This window comes from Melanostigma gelatinosum (assembly GCF_949748355.1).
Source record: "Melanostigma gelatinosum genome assembly, chromosome: 10".
NCBI lineage: Eukaryota > Metazoa > Chordata > Actinopteri > Perciformes > Zoarcidae > Melanostigma > Melanostigma gelatinosum.
Genome location: NC_136643.1, coordinates 20,063,622 through 20,086,270, shown reverse-complemented (window position 1 = coordinate 20,086,270; position 22,649 = coordinate 20,063,622). Strand labels below are relative to the sequence as shown.

At 43.1% G+C, this 22,649-nt stretch overlaps 1 protein-coding gene across 5 annotated transcripts; it reads right to left on the bottom strand.

Moving 5' to 3' along the window:
- Positions 1 to 307: 307 nt before the first annotated feature.
- LOC306783370 (LIM and senescent cell antigen-like-containing domain protein 1) lies at positions 308 to 21,220 on the bottom strand. Of its 5 annotated transcripts, none has more exons than XM_079276987.1 (11): positions 16,054 to 16,227; positions 7,981 to 8,140; positions 6,980 to 7,046; positions 6,705 to 6,825; positions 6,124 to 6,273; positions 5,420 to 5,570; positions 4,113 to 4,205; positions 3,709 to 3,757; positions 3,430 to 3,505; positions 2,740 to 2,929; positions 308 to 2,061 (listed from the first exon to the last, which is right to left on the bottom strand). In XM_079276987.1, the coding sequence occupies exons 1-10, from the start codon at positions 16,152 to 16,154 to the stop codon at positions 2,785 to 2,787; spliced, it is 1,113 nt and encodes a 370-aa protein (XP_079133113.1). In that variant the 5' UTR covers positions 16,155 to 16,227; the 3' UTR covers positions 308 to 2,061; positions 2,740 to 2,784. The 5 variants fall into 5 exon arrangements, with proteins under 5 accessions (XP_079133113.1, XP_079133115.1, XP_079133114.1 ...); XM_079276989.1 differs by lacking the exon at positions 16,054 to 16,227 and adding an exon at positions 18,383 to 18,454 and having other exon boundaries at positions 309 to 2,061; XM_079276988.1 differs by lacking the exon at positions 16,054 to 16,227 and adding an exon at positions 21,088 to 21,220 and having other exon boundaries at positions 310 to 2,061.
- Positions 21,221 to 22,649: the final 1,429 nt, after the last annotated feature.

The following is a 22,649-nucleotide window of genomic DNA, read 5'->3' as shown; positions in this document are numbered from 1 at the left end:
TGGCAGAAAGGTCACGTGGGCGATGTGCTCACTTGAATTAACCAATGAAAAGCGAGTATTCAGTATGACGAATAGAGGTGGGGTGAACCATCTGTCTGGACCACATACTCTTTGCATTATTTGTGTATAAAGTATAATTCAAATAATCTGCTAATTATTCTACATAACAATCATCAAACACCAGTAAAATCTCATTTGGTTATATTTTGCAAGATGGATATTTATTGATGATAAAAGGGAAAGATAAGTCATAGTAATAATTGCAATGGTTTAAAGAAAGTTATTTTATTAAACCATGCATAATGCTTTGTTGGGGACAGTTTACGTAGTGTATTACAAGTACTAAAAGTGTGTATTAAGTGTCATAAAGCCGTAATTACCTCTATATCCATGTTGTCTGCACTTTATGCATGAGTGGGAGTAAAGTTGTACCACAACACCCACTCAATATTATGTTTCCAAGAAAGGATTTCACAGCACAAGTAAGTCCACAAATGCAACTTTCAATGTAGAACAATTAAGCCAAAACCTGCTTAAACATTTAGCATAAAACATAACATAACATAAACAATTAAAAACATTACTACATGCACATTGGTATGATTGACACACACTGTTTATTAAGATGAGCAGACAGAATTACCGTAGATATAATGAAAATAGCTTACAATTCAAGTCTAGAACATGCACTTTGTTGTGTTTACATGAATAAATACCGTCTCTTGACAAGCAAAGATCAAATACAGAACAAGAGCAGTGTCTGTCTGTGTAGTCGTCTCAGACCTATTTTAGAGGAGCTGAAGTTCAGAGGATAGCTCTACTTCTACAAGACAAATGTTGTGGCACAGGTAGTGAAACAGTAAGAAATGTCTATATAATAGTGGAATGTGTTTTTCTATTAAACTACAAGGTAAAAGATAAGCATTCTGTGTTAAAATACTGCTCAAGTGAAGCTATTCTTTCCCCAGTCGCAACAGTTGGCTTTCTTTCCTAAGCGGCTCTGAGGCAGTCGGTACGCCCCTCTAAGAGGATCCCTTTCTCTGGATCACAAACAGCAGAGACACATGTTCTCCAACATTCGGTCTCCGCACATGCCACAAGGCATCATGTTGCAGGATGCAGAGTTACCAGTTGGCCCTGCAATAAATCCTGTTACTGCGAAGCGTATTACGTTCAGTGTTTGTTGACAGTGTGTCAGAGGTGCTTCTTCTAATATCCAGTCGCCATCTTGTATTTAATACTGTAAATACCAGTTGATATAGAGATTGTTTCACACATAGCACATCATACTGCAGGTGACGGGTGAGTCCGTCACTGTAGCATTAAGGACGGCACAGTATGATGTCAAACTGTGAATAGACAACAAATGTCAACTTTATAGATAACACACTTATTTAGCACAATATAAAAGAAAATCCATACATGTTGGTGGAAAACAGGAAATATGAGGCCCTATAATCTACATTTAATAAAACTGTACTTTGCTCAACTTTCTTTGGGTTTACTGCATTATTATACGAGAGTAACATAAATCAAACAGAGGCCACATGGCGAGGCATCATACCTTTTTATCATTCTGATGTTTCTCTGTTCTTTTAAAGCTCATGTTGAGATACAGGACCATCATCATCTGTGTTCACGTTTAATGTATATAGTGAAATAAGGCAAGCATGTGAAAAATATTCAGTGCAGTGTTTGACCCAAAAGGCACTGAACAGGTTCATTTCAAACCTACTGACAACAATCTGTCAGTTTCAAGATCATTAAAAGATCTTCTGTAACTGAAAAGACAAAAAGTGGCACATTACGCTGAAATGACCAACCTAACTTTAACATACCGATCATGTAAAACACACAAATGCTTTGTTTTACGATTGTCAACTCTGGACATGTGACTTGCATCGCCACCTGGCGGGGGTCTCATCTATTTCTCCCTCTTTTCCTTTTTACTTCCGGGCAACAGTTTCAGACAGCTTCTTCAGCCTCTTCTTCAGCTCCAGAGGGAATTTCTCGTAGCACTTCTTACACACCGGCTTCATGTCAAACTCCACAAACTTGTTCCTGAGGGAGAGAGAGTGAAAGCCACCGTTACAGTTCGGGTGTTAGATTTCATCACTCCCAGTATGTGCGTATCTCAATGTACGTCCAGTTTGTGGACACACACTTGAGCACTGACATGATGGCCGTGATATTCAAAAAATGAATTTTTTATTAGCACGTTAATAATACACATATGACAACATAGTTAATCCAGACGCCTTTCCTTTAATTACACCAACACTGGTGAGCTCTTTAACACCCCCCCCCCCCCCCCCCCCTCCCCCTCCCCCTCCCCCCCAGCTGTCCTGGACGACATTTGTTCCTGAAGCACATAATCGCTGGCCGGACCGGGGCACCTGTTAAACCTCGGTGGGACCTCAGCACTTCCACAGCTGGGGCCAGAAAGCTGCCGGAAGTGATTATAGCGTTACCCTTTATACCCAGACAGACCAGAGTACGAGCCTTAATCCTGACTCGTGTTTCTGGCCCGAGAGGCGGTCATGTACCGACACATTTCCAGCGTTAGGCCGCTCAAACATATGCAGTCTCTGCTTTTTCACCCACTAAACGTCTGCTTTCTTTTTTTGGCTCGACAGCCAGATGAACAAAGTTGTATGAGGATGAGTATAGCATGGCGCATGTTTGAAATATGATGACAGTGAAACGGCAAAGGAAAAGAAACGAAAGATGGAAACTGACCAAAGCAAGGAACAGTCGAAGTGAGGAGAAAGCAGAAAGAGCGGATCACAGACACATGGGTATCATTGGTTTCTTCTTCTTCTCCTTTGAGTCGCGTTCGCGCTTGGCCAGCCGCCGCTTCATGTCATCCGGCAGGCGTTCGTAGCAGTGCTTACATACCGGCTTCAGATCCACCTCCACAAACTTATCTCTGATGGAGCAGCGAGGAGGGAGAGATAGCGCGGGGGTTGGAAAGAGGGGAAGAGAAGAGGAAGGGCCGTTGGAGAGGAGGAGGAGGAGAAAGACGTCGAGGAGGCATAAGTAGAGGGAAGAAGAAGGATGAGAGGAGGAAAAAAAGAAGAGGTAGGAGGAGGAAGAAAGTTAGAGCGGAAAAGTGTAGCAAGAGAAGTACACAGGAGGACAAAGAAGAGGGGATGGTAAAAGGGAGGAGAGGTGGAGAAACAAACCCACAAAGACACAGGGTTATAAGAGAAAGGTGGAAAAAAACAGGACTGAAAAACAGACAGTTAACAGCAGTAACTCGTCTCAGATGCAGGGTAGTGAAAGAGAAAGATCGGCCAATTCACATGTGACTTTCTGTCAGTCTTCAGGGAGCTTAGCTGATAACATATAAGTACATAATCTATCTTAACGTGTGTGGATTGATCCCTCTCCACAGGGACATTATCAACGTTACTGGGCGTCACTTACTTGAGGGTGAGCTTGGTGTTGCAGGTAGAGCAGGCAAAACAGTTGACACACCAAGCCTTGTTGAGGGCAGACACCACTGACGAAAATAGAAAAAACACACACACTGTCACATGAGACTCTGTTCCAATTTACCGTCACAAGGCTGAAGTTAAATGGGTTTGGTTTAGTCGGAAGTTCAGAATCTCATTTTTAGGCAAAATCTGCGGAACAAGACATCTGCACACGTCGAGGTAAAAGGTCAACCAATAAAACGTTGTATGTTTTTGTACGTTTTCTTACCATCTCCTTCAATAACACGGTTGCAGTGGTAGCAGACATCTCCAAACAGCTGAGTGTGACGAAGGAAGAGAAACAGAGGGTGAGCAACACCGGCGACAAATCTTATACGAGTTATAAAGATCTGTGACACAATGCAGCGCTGGAAGTCTTTATATGCAGTCTGTAGTAAAAAAAACATGCAAACAAACACAGGCTAACTAACACGAGTGGTTACATTGACTTTCTGATCCAGCGTGGTTCAGATTGAGACTTGTTCAGAGCAATTTCTTTAGAATCTAAACTGGAACTGAATTTTTCTTCAACCATCTACCAGTTTATGCAATTCAAAGGGAAGATTAACTGTAAAACGAATCAAAGTTCTGTGTGTTCAACATAAATATACTCCGAACGCGGCTGAGCGTTACCTGGTTATAGTGCGTCTCACAGTAGGCCAGGCCCTTGCGCTCGTAGTGACGATGTCCCAGGAAGGGTTTCTCACACTTCGCACACACAAAATGCTGCAAACAAACACCAAAGCCAAGCGCACAAGTGTTAGCACAACAGTATCACATTCAGACCGCGTCACGGTCAACGGCAGCACGGTCTGACTTAGACGTTATCAGGCCAGACCACAACCAGATCAGTTCAGTCCAGATGTCCTGTTTAGGTGGACGGAGGAGTGAGCTTGAGAGGGGGCGCTACTCCTCCAACCAGACATGTGAGGAACTAATGGTTGGATATGACAGAATTAAAGGGGGACTGAATGAGGACACCTTGGATGAGTATGGAGTAGGATGACACCAATATGGAATTTCTAAAGCCAAAACAAAGCTGATTTTGCAGGCTATTTATATCTGTCAATGAAATTTGACGATTGCCTGAGATAAAGAACAGATTTCCAGCATAATTTCATTCTTCTAGTGTATAAAACGCCTCTGAGTTACGAGGTAACTCGGTTGAGAATATGATCTGAAGTCAAGATAAACGTCCGTATCAATCTGGCCTGTAGATCTCTGCTCCGGACCACAGTACTGGACAGACAGACGGACACTCATGGGTGAACTATTCGTGTAATCCTTTGTAGCCCGGCAGGGAGAAGTAGAACGCGGGGCAGCAATCAATGTCAGGCCGATGCTTAAACCCCCTCACCATGTCGAAGTGTCTCTCACAATAGGCTCGACCGCCTCGCTCAAAAAACGGGTGGCCCTGAAATGAGCGCTCGCACACGGTGCACACGTGATGCTTTGTGTGGAGCAGGGGAGGCCAGGAACACGAGCATAACATATGAACAGACGGAAGAAAATAGGAAGACAGGCGGTGGAATGACGCCAGAGAGAATATAACGAAAGAGACAGGTAATGGAGGAATGGTGTATGAAGCCCGGAGATGGAGCACAATGAAGACAACTGTGGAGATAAAGCTGGGAGAGGCATGAGTCACACATGTGGCACATATTGAAGTGAACTCATTGGAATGAAATTAAATGTATACGAGTAAATTGAGCAGGAAATCCATAAAACAATTATTGTAAATATCATAAATCTCAGAGACTTCTGTTCGGTTCTGTATATAGAAAACAGAGTAATCATCATTTCATAGACACTACATCATTTAACATGTACATACATCTGGAACCAACCTGGCATTCACAATGTGTGAATCCAGTGAATATATTCAAGTTGTGTCTCCTAATCTTCAGGGAACCGTGGTTGTTTTTTTTTAAAGTTCCTACCTCCACATGCCACTGTTTGCCCATGGCATTGACCACTCGGCCCTCGATGGGTCTCCTACAGGCCCCGCAGATGGGGACCCCCATCTTGTCGTGGCAGGGCAGACAGTAGAGCTCCCCCTTCAGCTCCCTGGCATCCGCTGTCAGCTCCTTACTGCAGAGGAAGAGGTCAACAACATCATCTCCGAGATCATCATAATGCTATTTCACGTATGCCAAGAGTCACTTGGACTGAGTCTGATCCCAGCATGGCACACCTTGTGTGTGTGTGTGTGTGTATACAATTGCAATGACATAGTTTGTCCACCAGAGAGCAGTATTTGGCCCATCATGTTGTGGCGGATGTTAGTATTTTTTTCCTAGTCTGCATTGAGAGTCCACTTCTGAGCTATTTTGTAGGATCTCTGAAGTTTTCACGACAATAATATTTCATCAACAAATTTGTATCATCTCATTATATTGCACTGGATCCTAGCATCAAAGTGTGGCAGCATCATAACTGCTTCACAAAAAAAAGTGTGAAGCCGTCATGCGATTAAAAGACCTTTCTCTCTGTGAGTCTGAGGAGTTTTCACTCCTCACAACCTGACTCAGCTTGCATCCAACGTCTACTGTAGCCTGAAGCCCTTCCGCTGTCTGAATGATTTGTGAGACTGACGCACAGCTGGGAAAGGTTTGTGTGTGTGTGTGTGTGCGCGCATGATTACCCGCAGTTGTTGCAGTTGAAGTGATCGGGGTGGTACGGGTCGTTCTTGAACAGAAGAGGCTGCTCCTCGATAATGGCGTGGCACTTCTGACAGATGTACTTGCCGAGGCCTCGAGCTTTCTCTCTGTTGTGACATGGACGACACAGGTGCCTGATGGGAGGGAGAGGAGCAGGTGAGAGGAGAAGTTGACAAAAAGAGATACTTGATAAGACACTTAAGTGATCTTCTGAGATAGATTAGTAAAGTCTAGGCCTGCCCCAAATAGTTTGATTGTTCAGTTCGGTCGAGCACCACCATAAACTACATTTATATAACTACAATAATGCTTTTTTTTCTTCTTTTTTTTGGGTGAAAATATGACGACAGACATTCCAAGCTTCATATGCGGTCTTTCACCTTCATCATAACTTTTGAGGCAGAACGGTTAAAAGGAGATCAACGAGGACAAGGTCTTAAGAATGCTTGACATGGCCGTGTAGAAGTTGTAGAAACATGAGCACCAGATAAAAGAGCATCATAGAAACATCCCCCCTGCCTCGCAGTAGACATAAACCGATATGATTGGTTGTAGAGAAACTGACCTTCCAGCATTCTTAACAAATCCAACATCAGCGAGTACGGCACTGCAGAGATCACAGCAGAAGCAGTCTGGATGCCAGCTGTTGTTCATTGCCTTGATCACGCGGCCAATGATGAACTCCCCTTCGAGAAGAAGAGAAGATTATGGATGATTGGATATTGTTTAAAAGGGCATAAACTCAAAGCTCCATCTCCAGATGACCCCGAACACCTCGGGTCAGGTACAGGAAGTGGATGGGTGGCATTTATTCTCCGTTACTGCAGTTCCTGTACTCACCACACTGGTGGCAGCAGGGAGCGAACAGCATCTGGAAGTCATGTTCACAGTATTTCCTGCCTTCAAACTGTCGCAGGGTTCAAACAATTTGTACAGTTAATTAAAGCACACAGCTGTACATTAACACAATATAATAGGCTGTGTGGCAAAACAAACATTTATAATAATTACACTTTTTTTTCCAGCCAGATAATCTTTCCATCGACTCGGAGACAAGAGAGCCAGCAGTGCAAAGATGCTGACTCATACCTGGGTTTTAGGACTCATTCCTGCAGCACTCGATATGTTATGTTGATCATAAATGGCAGCACCAATATGTCTCTGTTCCTCAGCAAAAACATGAACATGGGAATGTTCTGATTGGTTCTTGAGAGCTACGTTTTTGACGACTCAGCTCAGAGAGCTTAAATCTATCAAAAGAGCCAAACTTGATGATGAAGATGGATGACATATATGGCATTACTCTTTTATATTTTATCTTTCTGTCAGCACAAAATGCTAAATGCCTAACTCAGAATGGTCCTACTTTACACTTTTCCTCATCCCAGAGAGACTGTTGCTTATTTATGGCAGCAGGTTGAATTATTTGCAGGGCCCCAGAGGTTAATGTAAATCCTTTGGCTTTGCTGTTGTATTGAGCGGTGCATTAGCGACACCTTCTCGTCGATAAACTCACTGAACACAGACGCATCGGGTCCTGCCGGAGAATCCTCTGGGCCTCGTGTGTCAAGGCCGGGAAACCAACAACTTCCTGGAACGGGCTTCGAATAGTTGTGCTCACCCGTCTTTATTTACCTCAACAGGGCCGTGTGGTTAAATTCTTTGTCTGAGGAATGTGCACCAACAACAGCCGTGTGATAAAAAGTGATCTAACTGTCTGGTTCATCGACTCATCGCGGCCACTGGAAACGTGTTTTAAGCTGCTAAAAGAAGCGTCACCATGATTTTGATATGCATTTTTTGAGATGATGAATTCATAATGGGTGAGGACAAAGTGTTACCTCATAGAAGAGTCCCTCTGGGAACTGTTGGAAACACTGGGCGCACACAAAGCACTGCTCGTGGTAAAGCTCCCCGTTGCTGTTCACTATCTTCTCAGCCGGGGCGAAGCCGCTCTTGCAGCGCTCGCACATGGCGTTGGCCAGAGCGTTGGCCATGTTGCTGAGGAGAACAAAAAAAACACCATCATCAGGATCAGAATACACCGAAATAGTCAAAACACACAAAGAAACCCACACAATTATCACATCAGTTTTTAAATCTGTTATAACCTCATTTATAACACAATGCATCTATCGTGTTTCTGTAAGCATTGGCCGGGGTCATGCCAGGACGCACCAAATACCAATAATGTAACATCTGTCACGTGTTTCTCCCGCCTTGAACAGCTGGAAGACGTACTTAACACAAGGAGAGAGGTGAGAAGGGAAAATGTGATGCAAGATGTTATCTGCCGTTGCAAACTCGCACACAACATCTTGGTTCTGGGTTTGTTTTGGCTCGGCCTATCAGGGTGGGGGGGGATGACTGAGGTGGGAAAACCTACGTGTTGACTTTTCAGAGTCGAGCTGAGGTTACAGTTTATACAACTGCACTGTTTCAACAGTGAGCGCTGTGTTCACACTGCAAGTCATTTTCAATGGAAGCAACAAACTGACGGCCGGCACGAACTACCAATCAACTAATCAAATTCGAGCTGGTTTCAATTTGTTTTTTAAGTGCGTCAACGATTCGGTAAATTGTCAACCAATTGTATGTTGTTGTTTCGACCTGTTGCGTTCCATATCCAGTTCATAGTGCTATTTAACCACATAACTGTGTCAATGAGCGCTTGAGCGACACTTCAACGGAGACTCTGCGACACTGTCGGTGGCCACGCTTGTTGCTTTTGTCTCTCATAGTCTAACTACAGCATACGTGATGCGTGTGCTCATGCATAGATATGAGTCAATATCATGCAAAGAACATAAAAGCATTAGTCTGACGTAGTCTGATGACTGTCTTAAGAACAATCCTGGTATGACAAATGAAGCCAATCCTGCCCTTTCATTAAACAATAACTCTTATTTTACTGCTTCTCTGCAAAACGTGACAGCAATATATCAGCGGGGCCGGGCCCCAGGCTACATATCTTCTACATTGGAGGCACTGGTGCCAGAAGCTGACATACAAACAAGGTCACAGCCCAAAACCTGCTGATATGGATACCTACACTTTGGGAACTCTAGAGAAGGGAAGAAGAAGAGACAAGTCCTGCTATCAGTTAAACAAAGCTGGCTGTTTGGTCCAGTATGTATCTGAATGACCTGAAGTAATCTGGATAATTCTCTATAATCTAAGATATATTGTCATATCGCCCAACCCTACATCGATTCCAGATTTACGCTTTGGCTGAACCTTGCAGTAAATCCATCACGATCCTGTCATAAGTTGAAAACAATGCGATGAAACTGCAAATGTGCAAAATTGCCACATACTAATTAATCATCAGCTAAAGTGAACAATAACAGCACCGCTTAGAACCCGAGTACACGAGGACATGTTGCAGAAAGATGCGTTAAAAGAGGAAAAGAGAGAGGAAGAGAGAACGGTGGGAACATCCTGGTGTCTCTGCTTTGTTTGAAAGGTCGGAATACCAACGTGTATCCAGGCAGCACACACACGCACACACGCACGCGCGCGCACGCACACACACACACACACACACACACACACACACACACACACACACACACACACACGCACACACACACACGCACACACACACACACACGCACACACACACACGCACACACACACACACACAAAAGGCAGGGTAAAATGTTGATGGAGTGATGCCATCTGTTCATATTAACTTAGTTGGATCCATTTGGGAATTAACAACAAAATTCCCCAAACTCCCACACACTGCTCATCACTGTACTCTGAACTGCTCCATCTGGGTCCACTCCTCAAACTTATCAAACACACGTTGTTGATATCACACATGCAGACGGCCCTGCCCTATCCGAAGGGTTTTTGGGAGGAAGTGACACATCCCCGTAGGCATTTCCCACCCTCCTATCTGCCTCTAGCACCCTACGGGAGCGAGAAACAAGCCTATACGTAGTGTGTAGGACTGAAATACAATAAGGTTTTCTTCATTAAACTCAAAGTGCTTTGCCCATCTGCACCATCCAGGCTCTCCATCCAGCATCCTGACTTTAGGAGCAGTACTTTTAGTTGTCAGGAGAGTAAAACAGGGTGTGTGTGTGTGTGTGATGTCCACCTCATAGACTTTTTAGATTCAACATCAAATTCTTGCAAAGAGTTTGTGTCATTGTAAACCCCACCATGCTGACCTGAGACTGTAAGTGGAGGCTGGTAGTCAGACTGTTATGAATACCTTCTGTTCCCTTCGTCCTCCTCTGGCCTCCATGTGTCTTCAGTTTCCTTTACTTTGCATCTCCTCTACTCGCTCTGTCTCTGTACACATCTGCAAACATCTGTAGGGCTATATAGGCAGTAGAATAATCCATCATTCATTTTTCATCTCTTATGACAATATTATGGAAACTCAGCTCCCAGCTGTCTAAAGTTCTGTGTATTACTTTCATTGCATATTTGCATTTTCTTCGTATACACATTTTTACATGTTTTGGTTCAACAATGTCTGTGCTCAACAGTCTTTTATTTATGTCTGATTTTGTTTTTAAATACCTCACTTATGGGCTTTAATGTCTCCATGACTAACAAGACTCTCAGTCTATCATCTCCTTGTCCCACCTGAGCGAGAACACCTTGAGCCAAAATCAGATTTTTATTTTCCACCAGGCTTCAAAATGTCCTTCCACAAACACTGTGGGTGACCCCCACGTCCACGTTTTCCCACAGCCTACAACGAGACCAGGTCAGTCCGAAATACACGACGTATATTTAGCCTTCCTACCCCTCATGAACACATACTCCGAATGCCAAGCCCCTTCTTCCTGTGTGCTCACTCCGGTAGCGCTCCGAGCTGCACAAACACACGGCGTCCATTTTAACCAAATCAAACCGGCAGGTCACACCCAGCTGCTGGAATATCAGAATTCCTCACATTCTGTCGCACTACAGTAAGCTCTGAGCACACACACACACACACACACCGCGTCAGAGACCGAATTCCTCGCCACACACACACGCACGTCTACTACCTCGTAGCGGTTTTCCTGCTATCAAATTAACTGGCGTGTCAGTTACCAAAATGCATAATTCTTAATCTGTGACAGTAATGTAGTGATGCGGTAAATCATCCACCAATCACAAGCCAGGGAATCAAACCAGAACTCCGGTCCTGATACTACAGGTTTAATAATGACAAGTAGTGGAAGTGTGTCCCTTAGAATAAAAAAGCTATGAAGTTAACCACATAACTAACTAAACACGGCAGGTTTACTGGCTGGAGTCAAATCTTTTCTGCTGAAACATCTCATACTGTATATAAAAGTAACAATTATAAAACTAGGTATAACATTCACTCGGTATATGGTAAAAGGACCGACGGTAAGTCTCGTCATTTGGGAAAAATATTATTCTGGTTGACAAGTGACTACCGTTCTTTAACCCCTGTTTCTCTAAACTGTACTTACAAGCGGGCATAGAAATCACAAAACTCCTTATAGACTTTGACGTCACTCTTCCGTCTCTGGGACTTGGAGACCGGGAGCTCGGCCTCCCCCCCGTCCCCGGCCCGAAGCCTATGGTGGTAACCGTTCGTCTCCCCGTGGGGAACGTGGTCCGGGGCTTCTCCATCCTCAGGTATGGACGTCGGCAGCGCACGACCGTTCATCTCCATACTCGTCTACGACAGTCACAAAATCAACCGCAGAAGTCCGCCTGACACCCGTGTCCAGAACGCTCCCAGTAGCAATCCTCTGTGTTCACTTTCCACCTCCAGTAACGGGAAACGCTATCGAGTGAGCGGCGGGAGCTGTAATCCACATAGCAAGAGGGAGAGCGGAACACTGATCGGACTGCGCTGGGTGTACTCTCCCTCTCTCTCCCTCTCTCACACACACTCCCTCTTTCTCTCATTCCCACATCAACGCTTTCTCTTTTTTCTCTCACAGTCAGTCAGCCCTCCTGTCCCACTCGCTGTCTATTCTTGGGCAGGTTACTGGAACTAAAGAGCCCACCCTGACGCCTATCCAGACAGAGGTCACTGTGCCATCACTCACACACACACACACACACACACACACACACACACACACACACACACACACACACACACACACACACACACACACACACACACACACACACACACACACGCAAAGTAGGAATGCTGCACAAGGAAGCGGAGACGCTACAGAGGTTAGATATCAGTATGCCAGAAACAGAACAGATCGCTGTTTATTTTAGGCGTCGTGTAAACACACTAAAGCTGAAGATGGAGCGGCAGCACACGACATACAGGGAGCCAGATGTTGTCTGATCGGTGACACCCTCCTGATGTGATGCAATGCAGTTTGTTGGATTAAATATTTAGAGTGTAACAGATCCAACGCCACACTGTTTTGGATGAAATGATTTAATGCAGAAGTGCTGGTGAGCAATGTTAGGTGATTGTTTACGGGCTGCTTCTTTTTCACATAATGGAAAAAATGGTCCGTGCCTTTTCCAAGTGAGTCAACGATCTGAAGCTCTCCGGAGCTACAATTATAAAATATGTTCGCCCACAATTGGTCTGTAGGCATTCCTTCAAACCGACTAATCTGGGTCTCCTCCGGGTGAATGGTCGCTCTTTATGTGGTTTCAAACTCAACTGACATCTCAAATTAATGACCACATCCCAAACCATCAGAACAACGTTGGTTCCAGATCCAGATGTACGCTTCAGTGAGACAAACATGCTAGATGCTCCACTGGAGAGTTGCTGCTGTGTTAACCCTGCAAACACTACGGGATGAACAGTTAATATTCGAGTCTGTGTGTGTGTGTGTGTGTGTGTGAGACCAGGTGAAACATGCCTCCGAGTCCTTCAATATAACACTCTTCTACATGACTCCATAATTCTACAAATAGACACCAAGTGGAGCCTCAACTCCAAACTAGGTGCTGGCAGCTGCTGTTTGGTGTCTGTGTGTTTTATACCTCGTAGGGGCCGATACACCTCCTCTGAAAGGGGCCCGCCAGACTGCATCAATCTGAAGTCATACATTCTCTTTTTCTCTGAAATGAATGAATTCATTAATGACATAATGAGCCAAATATCTCCCCAGGCACCATGAAGCTTTTAACCAGTGTTGACTGACTGGGGTACAATGGAAAGAGGGCGGGAGCTACACAGGAAACACTCGTAATCTTTCCTCCAGATTACACTCATGTTGCAGGGTGATCCACCCTAAACTGAGAGCTCAAGTGTGTCCAGAGCAATATCAAATACTTCAAATTAAACTTAAGCATTGGACATAATTAAGCATTTATATATACACATTATTGAATAACATATTTAGAGTCAAAATCTGCAACACACTGTGACAGCAGGTTACAGTCTGCAGTGATGTTGTGCCAGTGCTGGACATACTGACTCTGCTTTAAACATTGAAATATATCATAAATAAGAATATATCATAATATTGGATTGTTGTTTTGAGGAAGAGAGAGAGAGAGAGAGAGAGAGAGAGAGAGAGAGAGAGAGAGAGAGAGAGAGCATGGCTCCAGCAGTAAACAGGGTCTCCGGTGTTTTCTCTCTGCAGGGTTTTGAGACGTCCTTATAAGGTCATTAGACGTCACAGGAGAGGTCACAGGTCACTGAGGTAGTAATGAAGTGACCTCTGTAGCTCTTCTGTCATGGAGGTGATAACAGAGGGGGGGGGGGGGGGATTAGGGATCTTGATGAGCTTGTTGTGATATATGTTCCTTATATTGATTTTGACTGTTTATCTAACAAGGGTGGATCAGGCTATAAAATATGCAGGATTCCACATTTTCAAATAAGTTAGCAAAGAAATAGATGCATATAAATGTACTGAATTGTTATTTATTAAATTAGTATGATACCAGATCGGCCAACTGAGTTGATCTGAAAATGTTATTGTGACCGAAATGATCACAACATAAATCAAATGTCATTTTGATAACTGTTCTGTCATAATCATGAATAAACACGCAATCCAGCAGCTAAAAGAAATGTGGAGTACAGAAGATGTACGTTTAAAATGCGTCTTAAGGTTGGCTGAATGGATCCGTGCGTCATTTAAAAGCTTGACTCTCAGCCGGTGTGAGATGAGCTGAATCAGGCCAAAGATACAAATCAAATACACTCTGCTCACACATACACAGACTGTGTCAACACCAACCATGGCAACACGGACATGAGGGCCGCTTGGCAAAACCATTTTTCCTCTGTCAGGGCATAGAGAGTTTGCACACACACACACACACACACACGTAACACTGATTCAGTGACTGTGCAAACATAATTCATGACTAACATTTCCTCTGTTTTGTACTTTTTGTTCCAGACGCCCAAACCTGACCTCCACTTTCAAGGTTCATTTCCACTTAAATCTACAGCCGGGATCACACGCAGCCCGGAGACGAACAACAACATGTTCAACGTACTTTCTCCATAAAGTAAAGTCACGAAAGTCACTTTTATTTTACATGTGCAAGTGGCCCCTTCTTCACGGCTGGTGAACACCTTCAGGTTCACTAACTGGCTCATTTAAAACCTCTGATGTTGAATGTTGCAGACTAAATAATTAGATAAAAATAAAATAGATGAAAAGTCAGGTGGCAATGGACTGTAAAGGCTGTAAAACGTCTTTGCACAAAATATACATTTAGGACTGTCATCATGTGTGAATCTGAGAGAAGTTCCACACGACAGTACGGGGTTCTTGTTTTGCTACAAGCAAGTTTAGGTGAAAACTAATAAATATCTATTAAAACATAATTTCTCATCACCCCTGACTCAGACTCAGTCTTGTCCATTTATTGATACTGAAAGAAGTTAGAAAGGTTTGATTCTCAAAAGAACACCTTTCACAAACTCGCTTTGCTCGCTCACAGTGGTTTCCTGCCGAGTCAGATATCATCTCCTCTCCGAAATGTTTTACTTTCATGAAATGATACAAAGTGCAAATATTCTGCTCGGGACAGACTAAAGACACCAAATGATGTGAGCATTGCATGAGAAGCAGCGAGGCTTTGAGGCAAAGAAATGAAGCGTCTGTGGTTTGACTGGAGACACTTCTGAAGAGAGAGCTCCCTCTTCGTCCACATTCCTCACATTACTACGGTCCTCTAATCACTCCAGGATCACACACACACACACACACACACACACACACACACACACACACACACACACACACAAAGAGAGTGACGAGAGACGATGAGCGACAGAGAGAAAAAAAAAGACCATCCAAAACCGATGTTATTGTGAAACCAATATTGCAAAAGACTGCACATGTTGTACGTCGTCTATCGCTGCTGGTCACACGGCCGGGAGGAATTCAGCCATCGGCTGCAGTATTTGCTGATCAAACACTATCTATACCCGTCAATACACGACGCACAGAGAAGGAGTTCTCTCTGATTCACGACGTTATGCAAGACGATGTGTCGATCAACCGACCTAAAAGGACCACGGGCCACAAACTACGTTAAAAGAACAAGACTAAGCTCACTTTAGAAAGGTCACCAAAATAGAAAAATGGAGAATGATTCTAAATATTAGCTGCAAACAATTAGTCAAGAAGTGTGACACGGGACAGGAACCTCGCAACGAGCAGCAGAGAGACTGTGGGATGAGTGACTGTTCGGCCATCAGCTGATTTTAAAGGCACCAGAAGCATTTACACATTAAAACATAATAAAATAACCACAGCTGGACATTCTGACAGGTATGGTGATTGTTCATCTGAAGTAGCTCCTTATTGCGCCGTAGAGTTTCTATCCAAAGCTGTTTAAAACTATTCATATGTGCTGATTTTGTGCAATATTAGTGTACCAGACATCAGCACAGATAGCTGTCATCATAGAGTCGAATCAATCATTTTCACAGAAGAAGAAAACAAAAAGCTTCAGAGAGGTCGACTCACCTGAGGCTGTCCCCGGCCAGACTTCCATAGCTGTCTGGTCTCTCCTGTCTTCGTCTGTACAAGTCGGAGTTTGACAACTCTTTCAGCCTCAAAGAGCTCATCTCTCACACACTTCCTTCCTTCCTTCCTTCCTTCCTACCCCTTGTTCTGCTGACAGTAAGACTCTAAAGTATGTGATCCAAATAAAAAGATGAAGTATTGCGTCGCGCTCGTTCTCTCTCTCTCTCTTAAACACACCTCACACCCTGGAGCAAGGACATATGCAGAGGTGTGGTTTCGCAGCCTGCACACCTATCAAATACTTGTGGCTCACTCCTCCCCTTCCTGCAGCAGGTAGAGAGAGAGAGAGAGAAAGCCTTCAGAGAAAAAGGAGAAGAAGTCTCAGAAGAGAGAGAGAGAGAGAGAGAGAGAGAGAGAGAGAGAGAGAGAGAGAGAGAGAGAGAGAGAGAGAGAGAAAGCCTTCAGAGAAAAAGGAGAAGAAGTCTCAGAAGAGAGAGAGAGCGAGAGAGAGAGAGAGAGAGAGAGAGAGAGAGAGAGAGAGAGAGAGAAAGCCTTCAGAGAAAAAGGAGAAGAAGTCTCAGAAGAGAGAGAGAGCGAGAGAGAGAGAGAGAGAGAGAGAGAGAGAGAGAGAGAGAGAGGCTTTGCCCTCTCTGGCCTTTGCCCTTCTCTGTCTCTGTTTACCTCCCACGTCTCCCCGGCTCAGTCCTCGGTTCAAAAAGAAAGCCAGAGATTGACAAGCGAGTACAAACAACAGAAGAAGAAAAAGGCTGTTTCCCACACACACACACACACACACACACACACATATATAACGGCAAGAGAATAGAGATGCACTAAATTTCATTTGAAGTATGTACTGCAGTTTCCTTGTTACAAATGTAACAACACATACATTGACATGACTTCATAAAATATGTGTGATGAGCCAATATTAGCAGATGAAATCATTATCCAAAGTAGCATCGTTTCTATTTAAGAAAATAAGTGTTTCCTGTATGAAACTAGGAGGAACAAAGAAACCTACAGTGGAGTCATATTTTCATTTGACTCGAGCTCCTCCATCGTAAACTGTGAGGTCACTTCCCACCACAAGCAGCACACTATTGTAAAATGGGGGGAAATGTCAACCGATGAATAATTCATCACAACGCTGTGTGGGAACAAGAGAAACTCCCAAACAGACACTAAAACACAGAGGATGCATGTTTCCAGACGGAGATGAAAAGTTGAGATGCGTTTAATTACAAGCAAAGAAGAAGGGACGGGAAAGTCAACAAGCAGCAGAAGAAGAAACAGATGTAGCAGTGACATAGAACATGCTGTCTTATTAGCAATGCAGCTCTGGACAAAGCTTATTTAGGTGAACTGTGTTTAATCTGTGTGGCTGAGAGGAAGCACGTCTCTCCTTCATATAATATGCACACACAGGTATATGCCTCACACTATGCAGATTAACTTCCAGCAGCTTGCCTTGGCCTGCTCAGCATTCCACATGAGTTTGGTGAACACACCAAGTCGAAGCGTCAAATGTGAACTCGAGTTCAAAATCAGCCCGATTGTGTCAGAGCACTCATAATGCTTTAGGCTTTACACCTGAGATCAATTCACTCATCATTCAGTGCGTTTGGAATGTGCATTCCCCTAAAAACACTTAAAAACTGTCAACCGTCTTACAACGTAAAAGCCCCCACACTGACTCATCACACACTCGTTTCCTCTGAGCCAGAGACGCTTCAGAACCAACCTCTGTGCTAACATGAGAGCACTGCCACCGCCTGGACAACACCAGCACAACAGCTGCTCTACCCTGAAACACTGTAATGATCACAAATGTAGTCGGGACTCCTGAAATCGGCCATGTGCTTTTCAATACCGACGCAACAAACTGGAAAATATTTCTTAACATGTTCTCGCCTCTTGTCTTTTTTTCACCTCTTCATCATTCATTTAAACTAACAGGAGCCTTGGCACCACTCACACACACAAGAAGAAGCTTGCAAACAAGTACGCAACAGTTTACAGAGCAGAGATGTACGCAATAACACACCACTGACATCAAGCTGACTTCCTATAATAGCGAGACTTTCTCAGGCAAAATGCACATTCTGCACAGCAGTTACAGTTTAAATAGAAGTAAAACACAACGGGAAGTACAGTCATCAAACACCCAAGAGACTGAGTCTACAGTACAACATTCAAAAGCTGTGCAGAGGTGTTAGAGCGTGCACACAGCTCTATTATGAACAATGCAATCACACGAAGCAAGCAATGGAGCGCGACTGCTGATTGGACGATTACAGCTATAGTTCTAAAGGTAACATAAACTTACCAATGTTTCGTCTCAAGCTGCAGAGAGATACTTTCGCTGTTGCTAAAGTCCCTTTTTGCTGTCACTGCAAACACTCCTACAGCCGTTATCTGAGTCTGCATGGCCACATCACTTCCTGTTTGCCGTGCGTGTGTGTGTGTGTGTGTGTGTGTGGGAGGGTGTGAATCTATGTGTCCACTTGTGCCTATGTGCCAGTGTGTGTTTGTGGGAGACGCATGGATGTAAAGCCAGCACACAAACTTCTAGCCCTGTGCGTGTGTGTGTGTGTGTGTGTGGTTTAAGATTCCCAGAATTCCTCACAGGATGGAGGTGGGGTGTGAGGAGGGAGGAGGAAAAGACTAGGGGGTGAGAGGAGGTGCAATGTGTATCTCTCCAGCCTCCATAGAGGAGGTGAAGAGGCCAAAAACCCAGCGACCACACGACCGCCGCTGGCCCTTTATACCGGGCGTGTGGATGATCCGCCATCATCATGTGTGTGCGTCCAAACATGTGCTACAACTGTGTCTTCCATTGCTGTTTCACAACAGTTTGTGTTGGTAACCTGACAGCACAATACTGTAAATAATACGAGAGAAACTTAACAGGAATTGGCTGAGACAAAAGAAGAAAAACTATTTAATTTCGAAAGCAAATGTGAAAGTACCCAAAACTCAACACACACACACACACACACACACACACACACACACACACACACACACACACACACACACACACACACACACACACACACACACACACATACACCATGGAGGACTGGCTGCAAACAAATGTTTACTACATCCTGAAAACCTCAATAACTATAGAACTACTATAAAAAAGTCAATCATTCTCATAGTGTGTCGTAGTATAAATAAGCTGCTGAGTGCGTTTGCAGTGAACATCTCACACTTCCTCACACACACACACACACACACACACACACTCCTAATCTTACGTCACACAAGTTCACCGCTCTACCAAACAAGGACAAGTCCACACTGGAGACGAGGACATTCTTCTAAGCTCTAGTTGTGTCAACACCAGAGCGAATGTAATACGTCGGGAATGCAGCAATCCTCGAGCCCTTTAAAAGACTTTTAGTGTCCAGAGTGCTTCATATATATATAAAAGCCAGACTCATCCCGGGCCATGATTAACTCAGCAGTGCACACAGTAGCATTCGCACTGGTGGAAAGAAACGTGGCTCTGAACAGCAGTCCCCGGGGGGAATGGACGGTCAGGAAGTGGTTGAGAAAGCTATAAGTACTGTCCGGTGAGTCTGAGTAGACATTCCTGTGCAGGGAGGAGAATAGAGGAGCATCCTTTTTCCTTCTTTAAAGAGTCCTTCTGGCTGCTATCCTGTGAGTCTGCCTCTTCTGTCTAGTGTGTGAGTGTAGGTTGCCTTTATAATTAAAATGTTCTAAGATTAATAGAGCATCAAACAACCATTAGTAACGTAAAGACATAGTGGGGTGGTGGCTACCTAAGCGGAGAATGAAGTCACTCCACATCTAAATAAAACAAATATATGAGGTAATACTAAAAGTTCCTGAAATCCAATTTAGATGTACTATCGTCATCATCCAATGAGAGATAGAGCATTACCAATTTACAACATTTAGCTCAACAGTTTGCACATCTGCATCTCCCGTATTAAGACACGAATGCAGAGTTCACTATATTTATGAAAGGTTTATTACTAAGTTACTTCATTATTTTATTACTTTGCTCCTGACACTATCATGAACCATTCTTTCTCATAAATGAATTAATACACAATGGAGTCTCTGTTGCTTCTTGGATATCCTCCTTACAGATAATAATCTGACTGATTGTTGAATTATGGAAATAGGGTTTTATAACATGTCATGTATATTTAAAAAACTCTCTCAGGTTATCAGGCAAGATGTGCCTGAAAGACCCCTGCTAATAATAATTCAATCCAACTTTATAAACCCAGAGAACAGCATATATATATGCAAAACAAAAAAATCACCACAAATAAATTAATAAAATAAAATCACTACGAAAAAATCTATAATAATAATTTAAAAAATAAAATAAGAATGAGATAGAAAGTCTAAATTATTAGATACTTAAACACAACAGTCATAGAAGCAGCTCTTCACAGGTTCCTCTACATTTGACATATAAATGTATTGTGAGTACATTAAAGACGACTTTAAACGTGGCTTTACAACACATGAAATACTTCTGGCGTAGAAAGAATAAAACCGACTTTTTATCTCATCATTTTTCTTTTTTTGTAAATAAAAAAAAATTAAGTTAAAACATTGTATTTTTTGCGGTCATTATTGGGCTTCCATACTTCCATACACACATTCGGAAACAGGTCTTAAATATAAACTCAACGGTGCGCCAGCTAAAAGCTTCCCCCTGTCACACGGTAGAGGGAGCGTGTGAGCAGTTTAAGAGACCAAGTTGAGATTGTATACAACATTAAAGTGACTGAGCTACATTAGCTAGCTTCACGTACTCAGCGTGTAGCTAATATAACTTTAACTTTACGTGATAAAAGCTATTTTACGATGTTTGAATGGGTTTATCGTGACTAAATTACAGTTCTCCTAGCCTATGAGAGAATGGAACAAACCGGGGCTGCCAACTTTTTTTTTTTTTCATCCAGCGAGAAAACTGTCAACTTCCCAATTTATCAGGCAAATGTGACTTTTTAGGGAAACAATTATGAACTCCTCACTTACCCGTTGGTCATTTCAGTCACGCCGAGCATCGCTCCGCTCTCTCCCGGGACCAGACTAGTGTTGTCTGGCTTCAGGAGCTGATGTCCAGATGTTGTACAGTCAGGGATGTAAGCTGCTGAAACAGAATGGCGAAGACGGGCCTCGCCTCTGTTAAACCACCCTCAACGCAGACTCAAAGGCAGTTACCACTTCCGCTTAGGACCTTCAATGTAAAAGCTATTGAAAGTGTCTCATAAAGAGTCAAACTATCCATTTAATTTCAAATAAGATAAAAAACTGAAATAATTTTAAATACTACCAAAAATGAAATAATACAAATTATGTTTCTTAATCTGTATGATATATTATATATGATGATTATATTACAAATATATTTAAACATATAAATAATAAATAAGTATAAAGAACATAAAGATTAAAAAAATAGATGTTGAAAAGCTGTGCCTATTACTAGCACAATATGTTTAAATAATTGTGTTTAGATAATGCCATATCATAATTCTTGTTTTGGTTTTGTTCAGCAAGCTGTCAGCAGATTTGCACACATGCACTTTAATCTAACATGCAACATGTGTATATTTAATTTAAAAAAGCAACTATGATAACATAGAAGTGATTCTACCAGCAGGCTTGCCATGGTAGTAAAAGCACAATAACAAACACTAAAATAATTGATGCTTTTATTTTGAAGGCCACCACGCTCGTTGACTGTTTTTCTTTGTACCTGCGGCAGCTTCTCATTCAGTCTGCGAGCGGCGAGCCACCGCTAGAGAATCACAATTTTCAGTTTTACGGCTAGAAAACGGCAACACCCGCCCTGCAATCTCAGTGCACAGTATGTTTGTGTCATAACAGATCAGACGTGCAGCCTTCTAGTTAATAGATTGATGCTGACTGCTGCTCCAACAAACTGTTGAGTGTTTTTTAATCCATTTGTAATCACATGAAGCATCAATTCAGAATATATGGAAAGTCTGACTTTTCATTTTTCTGGCCACCGGAAACCACAGAAGTTCAACATGGCGAGCGGGTTCCGTGAAGAAACCCTGTACCGCACCAAGAACCTCACTTTTGATAGAGATTGATGGGAAGAATTGGCACAGTACTACTCTGCAAGCTTCTGCAAAATAAGAAGATAGTAAAAGATAATATTAATAGCGAAACATATCAGAAATGCATCACATTCAGCGAGGTTTTAATGATAAGAAGGAGCTGCACTAACAGCAGATAAAGCATGTTTTTATTTCCTCCCCAGTGGCATGCAGTAGCTACTATTTGTTGTTTCCTCCCCTGACTGCGCCATGACACGAGAAACCACATATATTTCCTTAAAAGGGAAGCCCCTACACTCCCCTCCCTCCTCCAAGAGGGATGAGGACTTTCATAGGGAGCCAATCAATGAATACCTGCATGGAAGCATCGTTTCACACTGCAAGCAGAATTACTTTAATGGTGATCTTACAGTCCCTCTTCATTGCATGCGTGTTCCTCCTGACTCACTTTATCCTGTTAAATATCTGTAAAACAGGTACGCTTCAAGTACTTTAAAATACATGAATCCT